Source organism: Heliangelus exortis, chromosome 2 (genome assembly GCF_036169615.1).
Source record: "Heliangelus exortis chromosome 2, bHelExo1.hap1, whole genome shotgun sequence".
NCBI lineage: Eukaryota > Metazoa > Chordata > Aves > Apodiformes > Trochilidae > Heliangelus > Heliangelus exortis.
Window position 1 is genome coordinate 5512825 of NC_092423.1, and position 15950 is coordinate 5528774.

General features: G+C 44.1%; 1 protein-coding gene across 5 annotated transcripts in view; it reads right to left on the reverse strand.

Annotated features, from left to right (window-relative positions):
• LOC139792006 (mitogen-activated protein kinase kinase kinase 3-like) overlaps nt 1-15950 on the reverse strand; it is an 82340-nt gene that overhangs the window by 44309 nt on the left and 22081 nt on the right. For 4 of the 5 annotated variants that reach the window (XM_071734627.1, XM_071734625.1, XM_071734622.1 and 1 more), the window contains exons 2-3: nt 15690-15769; nt 14-123 (exon numbers count right to left, since the gene is read on the reverse strand). In XM_071734627.1, coding sequence (XP_071590728.1) covers nt 14-123; nt 15690-15693 — 114 coding nt within the window. In that variant the 5' untranslated portion in view covers nt 15694-15769. The remainder of the gene's footprint in view (nt 1-13; nt 124-15689; nt 15770-15950) is intronic. The other variant, XM_071734626.1, reaches the window with a different exon arrangement.

Below are 15950 nucleotides of genomic sequence, written 5' to 3' on the forward strand. Positions count from 1 at the left end.
ACTCAAGCCTTACCTGCTTGCTGGAGTGGACACTGTTTTTATTTCTGTTGTTGTCCAGCAGCCCCCCACATTTGCCCAGCGCTGCCAAATCCTTCATAATAGAGTTCAGAGCTTCTTCTTCATCTGCAAAAGAAGGAGAGACAACTGAAGTGTCACAGGGCAACCTCACCCCGGGAGCGCTGAGTAAAAACCCAGCATCACAAATACCCCAAATTTCAACCCAAATGGGTCAAAAGACACAATGGCCACCTTTCCTGTTAGGAGAAGCATTCCAAGACCCTACAGTCCCTCACAGCCCTTGTATTGGAAATACAAGTTCCTTCAACATAGGTGAGACAGATCCTCAACAAGCCAGCAGCAAAATGTGAGTGGCCACTGCTCCATCAGTTCCTTCAGTTCACAGCCCATGTCTGCTGCCCATGGGGACCTTTGCAGAGGGACCCACAGACCAAATTCAACAAGGGGAAGTGTAGAGTTTTGCATTTGGGGAAGAACAACACGATGTCCCAGTATAGGTTGGGGGCTGAGCTGCTGGAGAGCAGTGTAGGTGAAAGAGACCTGGGGGTCCTGGTAGACAAGAAGATGACCATGAGCCAGCAATGTGCCCTTGTGGCCAAGAAGGCCAATGGCATCCTGGGGTGCATTAGAAAGGGTGTGGTTAGTAGGTCAAGAGAGGTTCTCCTCCCCCTCTATTCTGCATTGGTGAGGCCACACCTGGAGTATTGTGTCCAGTTCTGGGCCCCTCAGTTCAAGAAGGACAGGGAAGTGCTTGAAAGAGTCCAGCACAGAGCTACTGAGATGATTAAGGGAGTGGAACATCTCCCTTATGAGGAAAGGCTGAGGGAGCTGGGTCTCTTTAGTTTGGAGAAAAGGAGACTGGGGGGTGACCTCATCAATGTATTCAAATATGTAAGTGGTGAGTGTCAGGGAGGTGGAGTTAGGCTTTTCTCAGTGGTGACCAGTGATAGGACAAGGGGTAATGGGTGTAAATTGGAGCATAGGAGGTTCAAGTTGAATATCAGAAAAATTTTTTTACTGTAAGGGTGATGGAGCCCTGGAACAGGCTGCCCAGGGGGGTTGTGGAGTCTCCTTCACTGGAGACATTCAAAACCCACCTGGACACGTTCCTAGGGGATGTACTCTAGGGGGCCCTGCTCTGGCAGGGGGGGTTGGACTAGATGATCTTTCCAGGTCCCTTCCAACCCCTAGGATTCTATGATTCTATGATTCCTTTCAAGACCCACAAAGCTCATGCAGTTCCTCATCTCCTGCTTTCCTCCCTCTTCATTGAAGACGCTCAAGAGCCACAACTGATTTGCAAAACTCAGAACCAGAGCTCATGAGAAACCAATGGACAGAGCAAGAAAACTGTTAGGAGAGGCAATGGGTTCAACTATTTGGGCTAAAAGAGAGAAATGCACTGACAATTCACACAGTATTTCTGATTTCTGCAGCAAGACCTCTGAGTGACCTATTTGACCTGAAATCAATGTCCTCCTTTTCAATATTTTTACACCTCTGGTTACAAAACTGTTCATAAAATCAACTAATAAGAACTATTTCAGTGAGAAATACCAACCATTGGCACTAAAAGCCCTAAAGGGACAGCACTGCATATCCCTTTGGAGGCTGTGAAAACCTGTTGCATGCTGCCATGTTCATGATGCAATAAAGACACTGTAAAAATATAAATATAGCTCCTGCCTTTTTGTACAAGAGTGGCTGTAGGGCCAGAGCCACCCCTGCTCCATCCAGCCTGCAGATTTAACTCCAAGTCTGCGAAGATGGGAAAGATGCCAAAAAAAAATATGGAATCACAGGGGACTGGACTTAAACAAGGTTTTTTCCCTAGGGAGCTTTATGCTCTGGATTTTCATATACAGCATCACCTCCTCTTTTCCTGCTTCTCCTGCTGGGCTGTATCAGGACTGAAGCAAAGATTCCCCATACAGGCTGTGTACCCAGAACTATCTCAAAGAAATAAGGGGAAAAACGGGGGAAAACATTTAAAATCCAGTGTCACTTTTATTTTAGAGTTCAGAAATGAGCTCTAATGCCCAATCAGGCATTGGGAAAATGGCTGGATTTTCCTGTAGGCTATGGGTCTGTGTGTGTATATATTTATATTAAGAATGTAATATAAATTTTTATTTATATATATATAATTTATAATTTATTTATTTTTATATATATATGTATGGAGGTTAAATATATAATTAATTAAATTCACATCAAGCTCATAAAACTGCAGTTCCTCTCCCCTTCCATGTTTTCTCACCCAATAAAACCATAGTTTAAGGCTTTCCCAGAGGGATGCCAGGAAGCATAACCTGAAATGCTCCAAGAAAACACTCAAGAAAATTAAGACTTTCATTTCTATCTGAGGAGAAAAACAAAAGAGCTAGATTTTTCCCTTAGGTTGTTTTTTTGTGTTGTTGTCTTTTGGTTTTTTGCTGTTGTTAAGAGAGACCTCTGGGCACCAGACAGATTTTGTCATAGGATTAAAAAAAGCCAAAACAAAAAAAAAGAAAAATTTCTTTTTTGAAGGGGGAAGGGGACAAGCTTAAAAAAAAAAACAAAAAAACACAAAACCAAAACACACACTGCCCTCTAGGAATTTTCCATCAAAGCTATGATGTCTAAAATGCCCTTCACCCCTTCCTTTTTTCCAACATGAGTGACAACAAAAGTTTCCTGAACTTGCTCACAACAACACACAGTGCATAATATCGGGGAGAAACAAAAGTTCAACAAGCAGTGGCAGAGCTGGGCTTTTGCTACCAAAACCATCAGGTTCATCATTTCTCTTCCACATCCAAACTTCTCTGGACATGGAACATCTCCAAGAAAATGCATCTCTGGTTAACCCACCAGTGCCCTGCAAGGATATTCCAGGATTGGTAAGAGTCAGCACAGTCTTTTCCAAGGAGGGACAGAAGAGTTTGCTGGAAGCCAAAATAATAAAAAATAATTCGAATTATTTATGCAAATATTAATATTAAATAATTAAAATTATTTATTACGAAAAATAATTTTAAAATAACAAACAGGGACAGAGTAAATTCAAAGTTTTCTGGTGTGACTGTCAACTCTTCCCTTTGTTCACCCTAAGAGAAAGACCTGGCAGCCAAGACCTGGCCACATCCCAAACAACTCCCACCACATCCCATGGGTACCCACAAGGATTGGCCACGCAGTCGAGAGCAATAGCATGAACCACACCTTTGCTGGGATGCCTGACAGGCAAATTTTGCACAGAATTCTGGTTTTTTCCTTCAGCACCAAAGGGTTTCCAATGTCCAGGAAAGATTAAGTCTCTATTAGTTGCCCTCAAAACAATAACAGGGTCTCCCTCTTCTACCTACCCATCAATTTTGTCAAAGCTTTTTGCAATGCAGTCTTCTGTGCCCATCAAATATTGAAATATTGTTTAAAAATTCCTGCTGTTGCATCTTCACCTGCAGGAAAGCTGCATTTCCTTAAAAACTCAGCTACAAGAAGCATCCACTCACTTCGAGTAAATGCTTAAATTTAACCCATTTTTCAGAAATATTCAACAATCAATTGAATCAGCATCGAATCAACAGTGCAAAACTGAGTCCTTCCAGCTCTCCTGAATCAGGTACTAGAAGAAAAAAAAAAAAATATATATATATATATATATATTCCTAGTATTTAGGCTGTCAGTTCAGCACCTTTGTTCCTCCACCTACTAGAAAGCCAATGACAAAGAGCATTCTGAAGAGACTGAGGATTTTTTATTATAAAACATGAGGTTTGTTATCAAAAAATACAAAATACAAACCCATCCCATCACTGCTACAAAATAAGAAAATATCTTCCTATATAAGCAGGAAAGGTTTTCTGCTGCTGGAGCTTTAAAAAACAGAAGAAGAAACATTATTTCTTTCAACTGATCTATTTCTGTATTCCTAAGTAGCTTTTTAACTACTTTTAGAAGTGTTTTTAGCTCAAGAGAACTTGCATTTCTGAAGCCTCAAGTGTTCAAAAAGAGGCAAAAAACCCCCAAAACCCTACAGGAGCACAATCTGCATCACTGGTTGCAAAACTGACACTTCCCAGCCCTCTCCATGGCAGCTTTGCACAGGAACTGATGCTTTCCAGACTGAGCCTCTTGCCCACCCTAATTACTGCTCTTGGGGTCTCCGAGCTGACTCCCAAGAAGGGTGGAGAACTTTGTTCCATGGAAATAAGCAGCCAGCTCAGCCAGTTCAGTCAAAAATTCAAACAAGCACTGAAACTTCCTTGGATAATTAAATCCAAATGCCACTCCCAAGTCTCTCCAGTAAAAGGGACATCACAAGCTGCTCGCTCTCAGCTTGGCTTGGTTTGAGCAAGCAAAGGGTGCAGGATGCTTGGCTCTCCCCAGGGAAAAATTCCAGGGAATGGATGGGAACCCCAATGTCCAAGGGAAATGCAAGATGAGGTTCTTCTGATGTAGCACTGGCAGGAGGCAAATATCCTTCAGCCATGGGAGAAGGCAGCATTGGGACAAGACAGCAAACATCTTCCCAGGCTTTGCCACAGCTCTGGAGCAAACCAGCTGCGAGTTGCACAACACCAGGGAAGCATCCACAGAGCTCAGATGGGCTCAGAGGCTCATGGAAACCACTGACTTTGTGCAACACTTGTAGGGTCTTGCTCCTCAACCAGCTTCTGGCCCAGATTTACTCCTGCACTGTTTTGTACAAAGTCACTTAAGGTGGTGTAGGTTGACAGGGTGGGTTGTTTGTACCACAAAGCCTGTTCTCTCCCCAATATGACAGGCAAACAGGAATATTTCTGCAATGGTAGACCAGGAGAGAGAAAAGCTGATTACACAGGCAGCAAAAATGAAATGTGAAAATCAATTCTATTTAGCACTGTTCCTTTTTCCCCAGTGTCTCTTCTTCCATCCTCAGCTCTTTCTTTATTTTCAGCTATTGCCCTTAGTAGGAAATTCATTTCTACCTCCCCTACTTCCCCCCAGCACCCCAATTTGGTGCTTTTTAAACCAGCTTTCCAGCACAAAGCTCATTCAATCACACTGCCAGGCCAGCTAAGCAAGGAAAAACTTCAAACCAAATATAGCAGAGGTCTTAAAGATATTAATTTCCAAAAAGTTTGGGGATTAGGGGAAATGTCCATAACCATACAGAGGACAGGAACACAGAAGCAGCCAAGAGCCCTCCCCAGGAAGCAGTGACCATTGGAGCTACAGTTGGTTCCTAATAGAAGTTCACTGATCCACTCTGTCAGTATCTTATAAATAAACAGAATAACTTTTGCTGATTAAAGCTTTCCATTCCCTAAGACCTTAAGACTTGCAGGTCACAGGCCTTAACAATGTGAATCTAGGGCATTTGGCACTTATTAAAATCAACTTTAAAGCGAAACCACAAAGTTGCCATCTCTCTGTCCTTCAGAAACACATTCCCAGCACTGCTGAAGGGCTTGGGTCCCATCCTGAAACTCCAGAGGAACCTGGATTTTCAATCTTACTGCAGCAAACTGACAGCTGAACTAGGAAAAAAAAAAATCAAGGGAGAAATAGCAAGCCTGAAGGTCAACATGGACCACCCAAAACAATTCAACAGTCAAGAGAGAAAGCAAATGAAGAAGGGACAAAGGAATAATTTAGCTGTGTTCAGATGGTCTAGACAGTGCTGTTATTGTTGGCATCACTAATAGGTCATTACTAAGAGGCAGCTTACGGTAGTTCCATGAAGTTACTTCCATCAACAGTGAAGAAAAAAAAAAAAAAAAAAAAGCAAGAAAATAAAGAGCACCAGCTGCATGAAGCACACAGAAAAGGCTGCAAAAGTGAAACAGTTTTGTAAAACATGGCAAGTTCTGATTTCAGCCCTTCTCACACACCAGGCTGGGAAAAGTTGGAGAAAAATCCTGGGTGTTGCAGAAGGGAAGAATATTGTCCTCTGAGTCACTACTGAGCAAGGTTACAGCATGAAGCTACAGGGCAGGACGTTGTCACAAATGCTTCTGCTTAGAGCCAGTGTAAAGCCACAGATGTGACCACTTGTGGTGACTGAAGATCCCACTGTGCTTTTCACAGCCGTGATGCTGCTCGCCTGGTTCAGTTGTTGTGTCTGTGTAAATTCCAGCAGCACCCTCCATCACTAGCAGCCACCTCTGCAGAAGGGGATGCAAAGGCTGGGGACATCCCTGGGGTGGAGAGAAAAGTTCTGTGGAGGCTAAGAGGGGATGAGGAGAGGATGGGAAGCCTCACAGAAAGTTTGTTGCCTTTCAAACCCTTTCAAAAGGCAAGACTTTGAACATAAAAAGATACTAAAATAGAATAAAACAGTGAGAAGAAATATGGAATCACATGACTGTGACACTGACAATCCTAGTTTTGGTCTAGAAGGGAAATCAGCCTTTTATATTCTCTATTTTTGGAAAACATACATTTATTTAACTAACTGGTATATAACACCCAACATTTACCAAAGAGAACCTCAAGTGAAAGCCATGAACTGCTACCTCAGCATCTCTCAGCATCTGCAGGGGGCAGTCCCTGTCCTGATGGACTTTCAGCTAAACTGCCAGATGGCAAAAAAGAGGAGCTGGCTTTTCTGTCTCATTTGATGGACAGGAATCTGAGAGACACAAAAGAATTGATCAAGCCTTAAATTTGGCCAGAGCTAAATTTATTAACAGAGCTTAAAATCAAAAAGTACCTCACTTGATCTAACCCTCCTGGCTGTATACAAGGGCCACAAAAACTCCTTTAGCAGTCTCTACATCATCACCTTAACCTGGAATCATGCAAGAAAGTGCCTTTCAGAAAGCTATCTAGAAAGTCTCAGTTTGAAAAGCTCACATATTTATTACAGTAAACTCCCTGTACCAAGTTTTTCTCTAAATTCCAGTTTGAGTATAGCTCACTTCATATTCCACTCATTAGATCTTGATATCCCTGGATCTTTCAGGGACCCCAGGAATACTCCTCCTCCCCCATCTTCCACAGACAACAATCTCATCCCCTGTCAATCCTTGTTCCTTTCACTAAAACAGAGACACAGTTTCTTACTTTAGGGTAACAATTAATTCCTAGTCCTTTCCAGCTGCTCTTGTTTTTTTTAATTAAGAGCACAGCAAACATCAGAGGAGGATATGATATTAAATGGCCTCAACACCTTTTCATTTCTGTTTGCAGTGTGAGAATGGGGTAAGAGCAAACCTGGCCCATGCATCTGTAGGACCCACAGCAACCTCACTGCCTTCATCAGGAGGAAAATGTTGGACCTGTCCTCACTCTGCTCTCCTGGTCCAAGGAACCAGACATTACCCTCTGCAAAAGCAGGTGTCAAAGAACTTGCTTGTGAAGACAAATTCTCCCTTTTCTCCAAAGTCAGAGGGGGGAAAAAAAGCTTGGAAAGGAAGAGAAACTCAGAATTTTGGAGGTTCTTCAGTTCCTGCAAACACCATCAGCAGACACAGTGCCACCAGGATTCAGGCCATGGAGAAAATCTCAGGGGCAGAGGCACCAAGACAGCATGGACTCTGTGATCTTAAAGGTCTTTCCTAACATAAAGAATTCTGATCCTAAGTAGCAGAGGGGATCAATTGCTAAGTAAACACTGTCACAGTGACTGGCCCAGCCAGCACTAGGAAGGAGAACAGTGAGCTAGGAGCTCAAGAACCTGGCTTGAACCATAATAAAAGCCCCTAAGCAAGTAAAGAAAGGACCCAGACATGCTCACAGGAAGGCACAAATACTGGTTTGCAACTCATCCCCCTTAGGACTGTCTGTGAATGACCCCTGGCAAAACAGATTGCTGCATGCATCCATCTAGTGAGAGAGATGCAGATAAACCCCCATGTAAATCAAACCCACCTACATAACTCATTTTGCCACTGTCTGGAGGGGTGTCCTGTATCTGATAAAAGAGAAAAATGATCCAATTACCCTCCCCTGGTCCAGATCACTGGGTGCTGCAGCAGACACACCACTGGAGCACGTTCCTTCCCTTTGCAAGTCAGCAAAGGTTTGTGGGCAGCTGGATCCTGCTGTCCTTCACCCTCCTGCAACCCCACCCAAAGGATGGCAGGGTCACCCCTCTGTGTGACACCAGGGCAGGGCACAGCCCAGCAGGTCGAGCAGAGCAATTATACTGGAGGAAGTGAGGAAAGACTCTCCTGATAGGCAGGATTTCTTGGCAGAGGTTTGCTCACTGAAATCTTGGGCTTCAGACACACAAACTCACACAGATAACGTAAGGCTGGGAGGTGCTGGGGTTTCTTGAAAGCATCTTTCTCCTTCCCAAGAAATGATGATGCTAAAGGGTGCACCACCTAGGAGGTATTGATTATTATTAATACCTCACCTAACAAATTGATGGTAAATGTTTGCTCTCCATAAGTTATCTTGTTTGGGATTTTTTTGAATTTTGCTTTTGCAGCACAACCAGTAACTGCTTGGGGAAAAGACAGAAACCCAAAACCATCAGTGGCTTCTGGTAGCTACAGATATGCACCACACCAAATGCCCAATACAACATCTGTGGGTTAAGTGTGCAGGTATACATCTCACAGACCCATTTCTCAGAGTAAAGAGCATTTTGATAGAGCCTGCCTCCTGTTCCTCCCTACCCTGTATTATCCCTCAAGTGACCCATACAGCTATTGGTAACACTGAACAGATATGAAAATCTGTTCAGATCAAAAAAACCCTTTGCCTTTACATCCTCTTGCAGAGGGGGACAGAAATTAGTGCTCTGGAATGGGCTTGGGGGGAAGGTAAGAATCTGTTTTAAAAAAGCTAAACGAGGAAATTTAAAAATTATAACTAGTAAAACTGTATATCACATCCATAACTAATTCTGATCATCACAATGACAGGACCCAGCCAAAATAACTCATGTACAACAATAAACAAACACCTCCAGTGTAATATTAAGTGACTGGGCTCTTAACAGGTGCTGTAAGACCATTGAGAAACTCGCAAAAGGTAACAAACTGACAAAAAAACAACCCAGTTATGCTATTTCATAACATATTTTGAGATTCAAGGTGTGAGAGAATGAAGAACTTCAACTGCCCTCTGAATTTCCCCAGGGAAAACCAGAAGCTAAGGTCAGCACTACTGCACCTCAGCTGAGGCAAAAACTCTGTGATCAGTACCATGCCAACACCAAACCCAAAACCTCTCACTGAACAGCAGGTTTTATCACTTATGTGAAAGTTTCAGTGCCCAAGCCACAAATCATACCAAAAAATTTCTCTTGGCAAACGTGAGGGCTGTGGCACAATACAGACATAGCCTCACCCCGGAGAGTTACCAGGGATTTTGGCAATGGAAAAGGATTCAGGATCCCAAAGGTGTTTGGTTTAGCTCAGCAGGGAGGGAAAGCAGAGTTATGTGTGCTGCTCACCTTTTGCTCCCAAAACACCCATCCTGCTGACAGGGCCACACGCAGTAAAATTCCATGGAATCAGAGCTGCCGGCAGAGCTTTCCCGTGCTCTGCCATGTCCCACCCTCCCACCTGGCCCTGTCCCCATACCCATTTGTCTCCACACGTCCCCTGTACATTCCCAAACACATGGAAGCTGCAGCAGCCCAGCTGAGAAGCCACTTCCCCAGCCCCCCTCAGGTACAGCTCGTGCAGCATCCCAAAAAACAGATTTAGGGCAAGGCAACTCGGGCATGGAAACTCTCTGGTGCCACAGGATGAGGAGAGCTGCTTGGAAGCTGAACTGTGGTGGAAATCCAAGCTGGATAGCTTGGAGATATGAAAAAATCTTGCTCTTGTGGCTTTCAGATAAAGGGCACAAAACCCAGCCTCACATATCCTCACATATCCCCCTTATCCAGCAGCACGGTGAGAACCTGTGGGGATCCAGCCATGGCACCCACATCCTCCAACCCTCCTGAGCTAACAGGGCAAACATTTGGGTTAAAATTGGGTGATAGTTGGGGGTGGGAGAGATGATTTGCTTAAGAGAGCAGAGTTTGGGAAAAGAGGTGCTTCCCTTCAGGCAGGGACTTGGGCTTCTGGAGCAGGAGGCTTGATTCAATAATAGAAAACACACCAGTTTTCAGGGATATAAAAGGTTTTAGTGCTTCCCTGGCACTTGTTGTCTGACCCTGCACCCTGACACCACAATGTGAGCAATGGGGCTCAGCCCAGACCCAGCTGCCACGGGACCACAAGCCCAGCCACATTCCCAGGCCATGGGGGACAGGACAGGACCCTGGTGTGACAGTCACATCCATTACCTCTCCAAGAAGTCAAACTCATCTCCAGGCATCACTTTGCTGCTAAAAAATATGGGGCCCAGTCCTGAATCAGCCCCCAGCATGGAGCACACCACAAAGGGATGGGGACCCAGAAGAGGAGCTCAGCAATCCTTGAAGTATTTTTTTATTTTTATTCAACTAGACAAGACCAGCACTGTGACCTTCCAGAGCTCATAACCCATTTCAGTTGTGGAGGCAACAAGAGAGCCACTCAGTCTCCTGCTACTGAAAGTTCATAAAGAAATCTGAAGTGCAGCAAAGATTAAAGGAGCAAATCTGATAGCCAGAGAGCAAACATTTACCCCAGAGAACACCAAAGAGAAACTTAACCCAGCCTTGACCATTCCAGCTGCCAAAGGCTTTCCAGCCCTGAACTGTCTCCTGCACTGGGTGACTCCCATTTGCAGCCCAGGGGAAGACAGGAGACAGAGACAGGAATATGGCAGTGAGGACTTTCTCTAAAAAGCTCAAAGTGCTGTGAGATAAGCTGTGCTAAAGCTCTGCCTCTTGGACAAACCTGTAGCTTCTCATTTGGTTTTGCAGATTAGTTAGTCTAGGAGAGCTGCAAGCAGGGGATAGGTCCTTAAAAAAAGCAAAAACCACATAAAAAAGATTTTGTATGCCCATGGCTCCCCTGAGCATTAAAAAAAAATAATAATACATGGGCTGTTTGGTTTTAGGGCACGATGCATTTTGTCCCACAGCATCTGCCTGCAGATCCTCACCACTTCAAAGGCACCAAGTACTGCTTTCTTTCTCATCCCACAACAAACATTGACAGCTTTTTTGCTGACCTTGCCCTTTGCTCCACAGACACTAGCTACCTTTTCCTTTAATGGATTAACATAATTAAATTAAACCTGGGGCAATTTTTCCAGTGTGTTTTCCTGTGAAGATTAAAATTTGCTCCTTCAGAAGAAGGGCTTATGTGCCTAAAAGGCAGCCTGGTTTTTTCCACCTCTATCAGTTTAGTCTAATAAAAGATATTACCTCTCTCCACAACCTGTGCCTCTCCTGAGCACACTTGAAAGGAGAAAACTGTTTACCCAGTGAGAAACATAGCTGGCAAGTTATTTCCCCTGACTACCTCTGATACCTTTGAAGGTTATTTGTAGGCTCATAAAGACCTCTTTCTCCCTCTCAATCCAGCTCAAAGGCTTCCAGTGCTCAGAGACAGCCCAGAGCCCATGAACTCCTCATCTGTTTCTCCAGCAATGGCTGCAACATCCCAAATACAGTGGTGTAGCCCTGGTCCCACATTCCCCAGGTGCCCAAAGTGCCTGGCGTGACACAAAACAGGAGCCCTGGGCACCACGGGCATGGCACTGCCTGAAGGTGACACACTTGAAAAAACAGAGTTAGGAAGCTTGATGTGTCTTAGGGTAAGATGAGCTGTTGCAATTCAATCTGAATTTTTTTAAAAAGCTCTGAGCATACAAAGAGCAAAGGCACTATTTTAGATAGAGGAAAGCAAGGAGAGCTGAGACATCAATGCCTGCATGCATGGTGATAGGCAGAGTAGGTCTGTTCTGTTCTCCCCCCACCATCTGAGGTTGTTCTCAGTCTCAGCTGCTCCCCAAAAACCACAGAACTGGGTTAAATGGCCAGAGCATGGCTATACAAATAGATCCCCTCCTCCATCAGCAAGCTGCTGTGCCTTCTGCCAGCCCAGGTTGCAGTCAGCTTCTCCAAACACCCTCAACTCTGTCAAGGCAATACTGTAAAAAAGCACCATTTTCCCATATTCCATACCTCAGATTACCTTTCTGCTGAAGCAGGAGTCACATTCACTCCTGAAAAGTCCTCAACACCAAAGGATCTACATCTTTGAGTTATGCATTCATACACTGAACAGCACAGGTAGGCATTGCTGGAGTTTTTATCATCAGAAACACACACACAGCATTTCATAAGTAGCATTAAGACTGCTCAAATAATTGTAAAAGAAAAACTTAGGTAAATAAACATGGTGGTGCCTTTTATACCAACTTCTGCATTTTTTTAATACCTTTACTGTGATTTTGTGTTTTAAGCAAGCAATTTTTTAAACACAGGAATTTTTAACCACCACTGCCCATGGTCCTTTCACTGGATCATACTGGGGATGTGGACATCTCTAGAAGTGTCACATGTACTCACTGGCCCACAGTTATATTTGTATGAGATTGTAAGAAGGTTTTAGTCCCTCGTGGAGAGGTGCCAGATAGAAATGGACTGAGAGCTGGAGGAATTGGTCTGTGCCAGGAGTGAGAGGCAGGACATCCAGCTTCAGGGTACACAAAGGCCTCCACTTATATTTTTCTTTCATTATCAAGGCTGGGAAAACCAATAGGAGAGGCATAGGTCACCTGGACTCTTTGAGGCCTGAGAAGAATGGCAACTCAAAAACCATGTTAAAATGAGTTAATTATTCTTCCAGCCATCAGGAACTACAGCACCAACTTGACAGCAGACTTCAATGGCACCATTTTGGATACTCAAGTGTCCAGCAAGGTGCCCTGGGGACCAGCAGCTTTCCTGAAGATGCCTCTCTAAGATGTGTGCTCAGTTATCCCACTTCATCTCCAATCCCAAGACCTGACCACCCAGGAAAGGTGCCTCTGAAGCAGTGACTGGACATCACCACATCCTTCCAAAGCAGTTTCCATCATCCAAGGATCTCAACTCAGGCTGGCCCCAAGCTGGCACATCCAGAGATACTGTCTTGGACCAGCAAGAGCAGAGCATCCTACCTGCAGTGCTGGGATGCCACAGCTGCCACAGCTGCAATCCAAGGACCACTGGTTGACACAACCAAGAGACACTAGAATTCCCCACTTCCCATCTTGTGGTCTCCATAAGAGGTTGTGGAGCTTCCCTAGAACACAGCCAGGAGTGAACAGCCTTGTGCTGAACTCTGAGGCACTGAACAAACTACAAAAAGGATCTTAGGAGGACAGGCAGACCTGGAATGGACCTTCAGAGATCACTTCATCCAACACATCTCCTCTGGGATCTGCCAGAAGAGAATCAATGACATGACTGCAAATTCCCTGCTCTTCCCTTGAAAATATTTCCCCATCCCAATGTGCAGAAGAAACAAACACACATACAAAAGGAGGGAGGGTTGTGAAATTAATAGAATGTTAAAATTCAGCTTAATTTCCTGTGAGCTGCAGTGATCATTTAACTAACAAACACCACTTGGTAACACTGATTAACACACACATCACTTCATCCATCTCCCCCCAGAAAAAAAAAAAAAAAATCAAGCCAGAGACCAGACTCTGGTTCCCAACATGATCCTTTCTGAATTCAGCCTGGCACATCTACCCCATCCTCACACAGGCATTGATGCTGTGTTAGTGATGAGCTATTGCAATGCTCCAGTGGGGAAGGGAACACGAACAGCACCTTCCACACACACACAAGTTTAAGCAGAACTGCAGCAAATCTGCACAAAGCTCCTACCAATTCAGCTCACCTTTAAAAAAAAAAAAAAAAAAAAGCCACAGTGCCTGGCAAAAGGGTGCTCTCTCTATCTCTACTCCAGCATTCCTGTGATTAATGCTTTCCATAAAACATTTACAAATGACAGTCTGAAGGCACCTTTAGCAGTTTGCACCAACCACATTCTCTGTAAAAGGAGTTATCAAAGTGAGTATCCTGAGAACTGGCCTGGGACTCAAGCAGCTCCTTCCCTACTGGTGCCCAGAGCAAGTCTGGACTATCTTTCTTTAAAAAAACCAAACCATATTGACAAAGGAGTGTCATTCCCCTACAAAGTAAAAATGTCCATTAAAAACTTCGGGGTTTTTCCCCAGGGATTTTAAAGTGAAATTTATCATTCTTCATATTCAAGAAGCAGGTCTGGACTTTCTCTTCCTTCTTTTTTTTTTTAGTTTGGCTTTAAATTAGTCCTTTTCCTACAAAAATCTCATTCTAGGTAACAAAGAAAGAGCAAAAATAAGAGAAGCAAAGCCAGGATGGGTTTTCTCCTGCTTTTCTCCTGCCTCTATGGGGGAGGACAAACACTGGAAGTGTGGCAGTGGTTTCACATTTTTCGTTTTTTAAATTCAAACCACTACCAGACTCTGAATTACTTTTATACCAGGTTTGCAAGGGCAGTCCCTAGGGCTACTGGCATTTCTCTACACTCCTTTTTGTTTGTTGTTTGGGGGTTTTTTTGTGTGTGGTTTTTTTGGTGGTGTTGGTTTGCTAGGTTTTTTTTTAGGCACCATTTCAACTAACCATGAAAAGTTGTGGGTGAACTTGTCCAAGTGCTGTAAATGTAAAAGTGAAGTGCTGGGCTGCAATCAAGCTTTGTTCTCCTTTCTTGGGTCACCAGGTCACCAGGAAGCCATTTCTGGAGATGAATTCAGGCTCCTATGTACCTGGCCTCTTCTGGTGAGGGCAGTAGGGCAATCCAAGCTCAATTAGTTCCACACTTTAATCACCATCCATGTGAAGTACAACCTGGTCTTGTTCCTCAAGCTGCTGAGTTTTCTCTTTTCAGGAGCAGAAACCCCAACCATTCCTGGAACTGCTACTGGCTGGCAGAACAGCTTGTCAACCAATTTGCAATTATTCTTTGTGGTCACTGTTCATTCTGCAAAAAGCTCTCTCATACTTTGCCATGCTCATAAGTGCATGAAAAGCTTGGCTGAAAACCTCAAACCCAGCAGTGCTGCTGTCAGTAAGGTCTGTGTCTCTTGCAAAGCCCTCCAGCAGAGAGAGAAACCCTACAACTGTGTTCACCTGGGCAATAGGTTACAGGCACAGTAGCAGCACACAGACATTTTCCTGCAAGTAAGGTGGGATTTTGCAAGAATAATGTGTGAAGTTTGATGGTCAATGGCATGAGAAGTTGAAGGGTGCTGGGGCTCTCACATTTACCACTGACTTATGTGAGACAACACCACTGATCTGATCACTCAACATGCTAAAACTCAGAAAGTCCAGCACTTCCAAGTGGTCTCAATTTCTGACATAATGAATTTTCTTGAGCAGTAGAGTCAAGATCATCACGTACCTCCAGAACTATAATTTCCACTTTAAAAAAAAAAGTCTCCCTTAGCACCGCAGAGCATACGATACAAACATTTTCCTGCAGAAGAGGGAGAAGATGCAAGTAATGCAGGTCACCAACTAGAAAAGCAATATTCTCTGGCTCTGTTTGAAACAGAAGCTTCCTTGGGAGAAGAGATAGGTGGAATGACGATGCTCTGCCTTTGGGCAGACTTGGGAAGAGGCACCATCTAGAACATGACCCACCAGATCACAGTAAGAAGATCATTTGTCCAATTTGGCACCAATGAAAGCCAAAAAAATTTAGAAAGCAATGTAATACTCAGCCAGACCATCCTGACAATGCCTCCCACTCTGTTGTAGCCCCTACCACAATTAGCAGGCTGCAAAAAAATTGCTTCAGGGGAATCCAGTTCTTACCCATCTTTCCATCTACATCAGGCCTCCATTCCACCGGTCCCAGACACTCGAACCTTATCCACCACTCTCAAGCATCCACCCTGTAATAACAAACATACACAGAGTTTACAGATTAATTTTGACATGTCAGTGTGGGACAGAGACTGAAAAGGACCACAAAGCATTTCCTGACCATCATCTAGGCTAAAGGAAAGAAGAAAATCATTGTTAGGAATTAGGACCAGGGGTCTGCCTTCCTCCTCCACATGCCCCAAAGGTAAC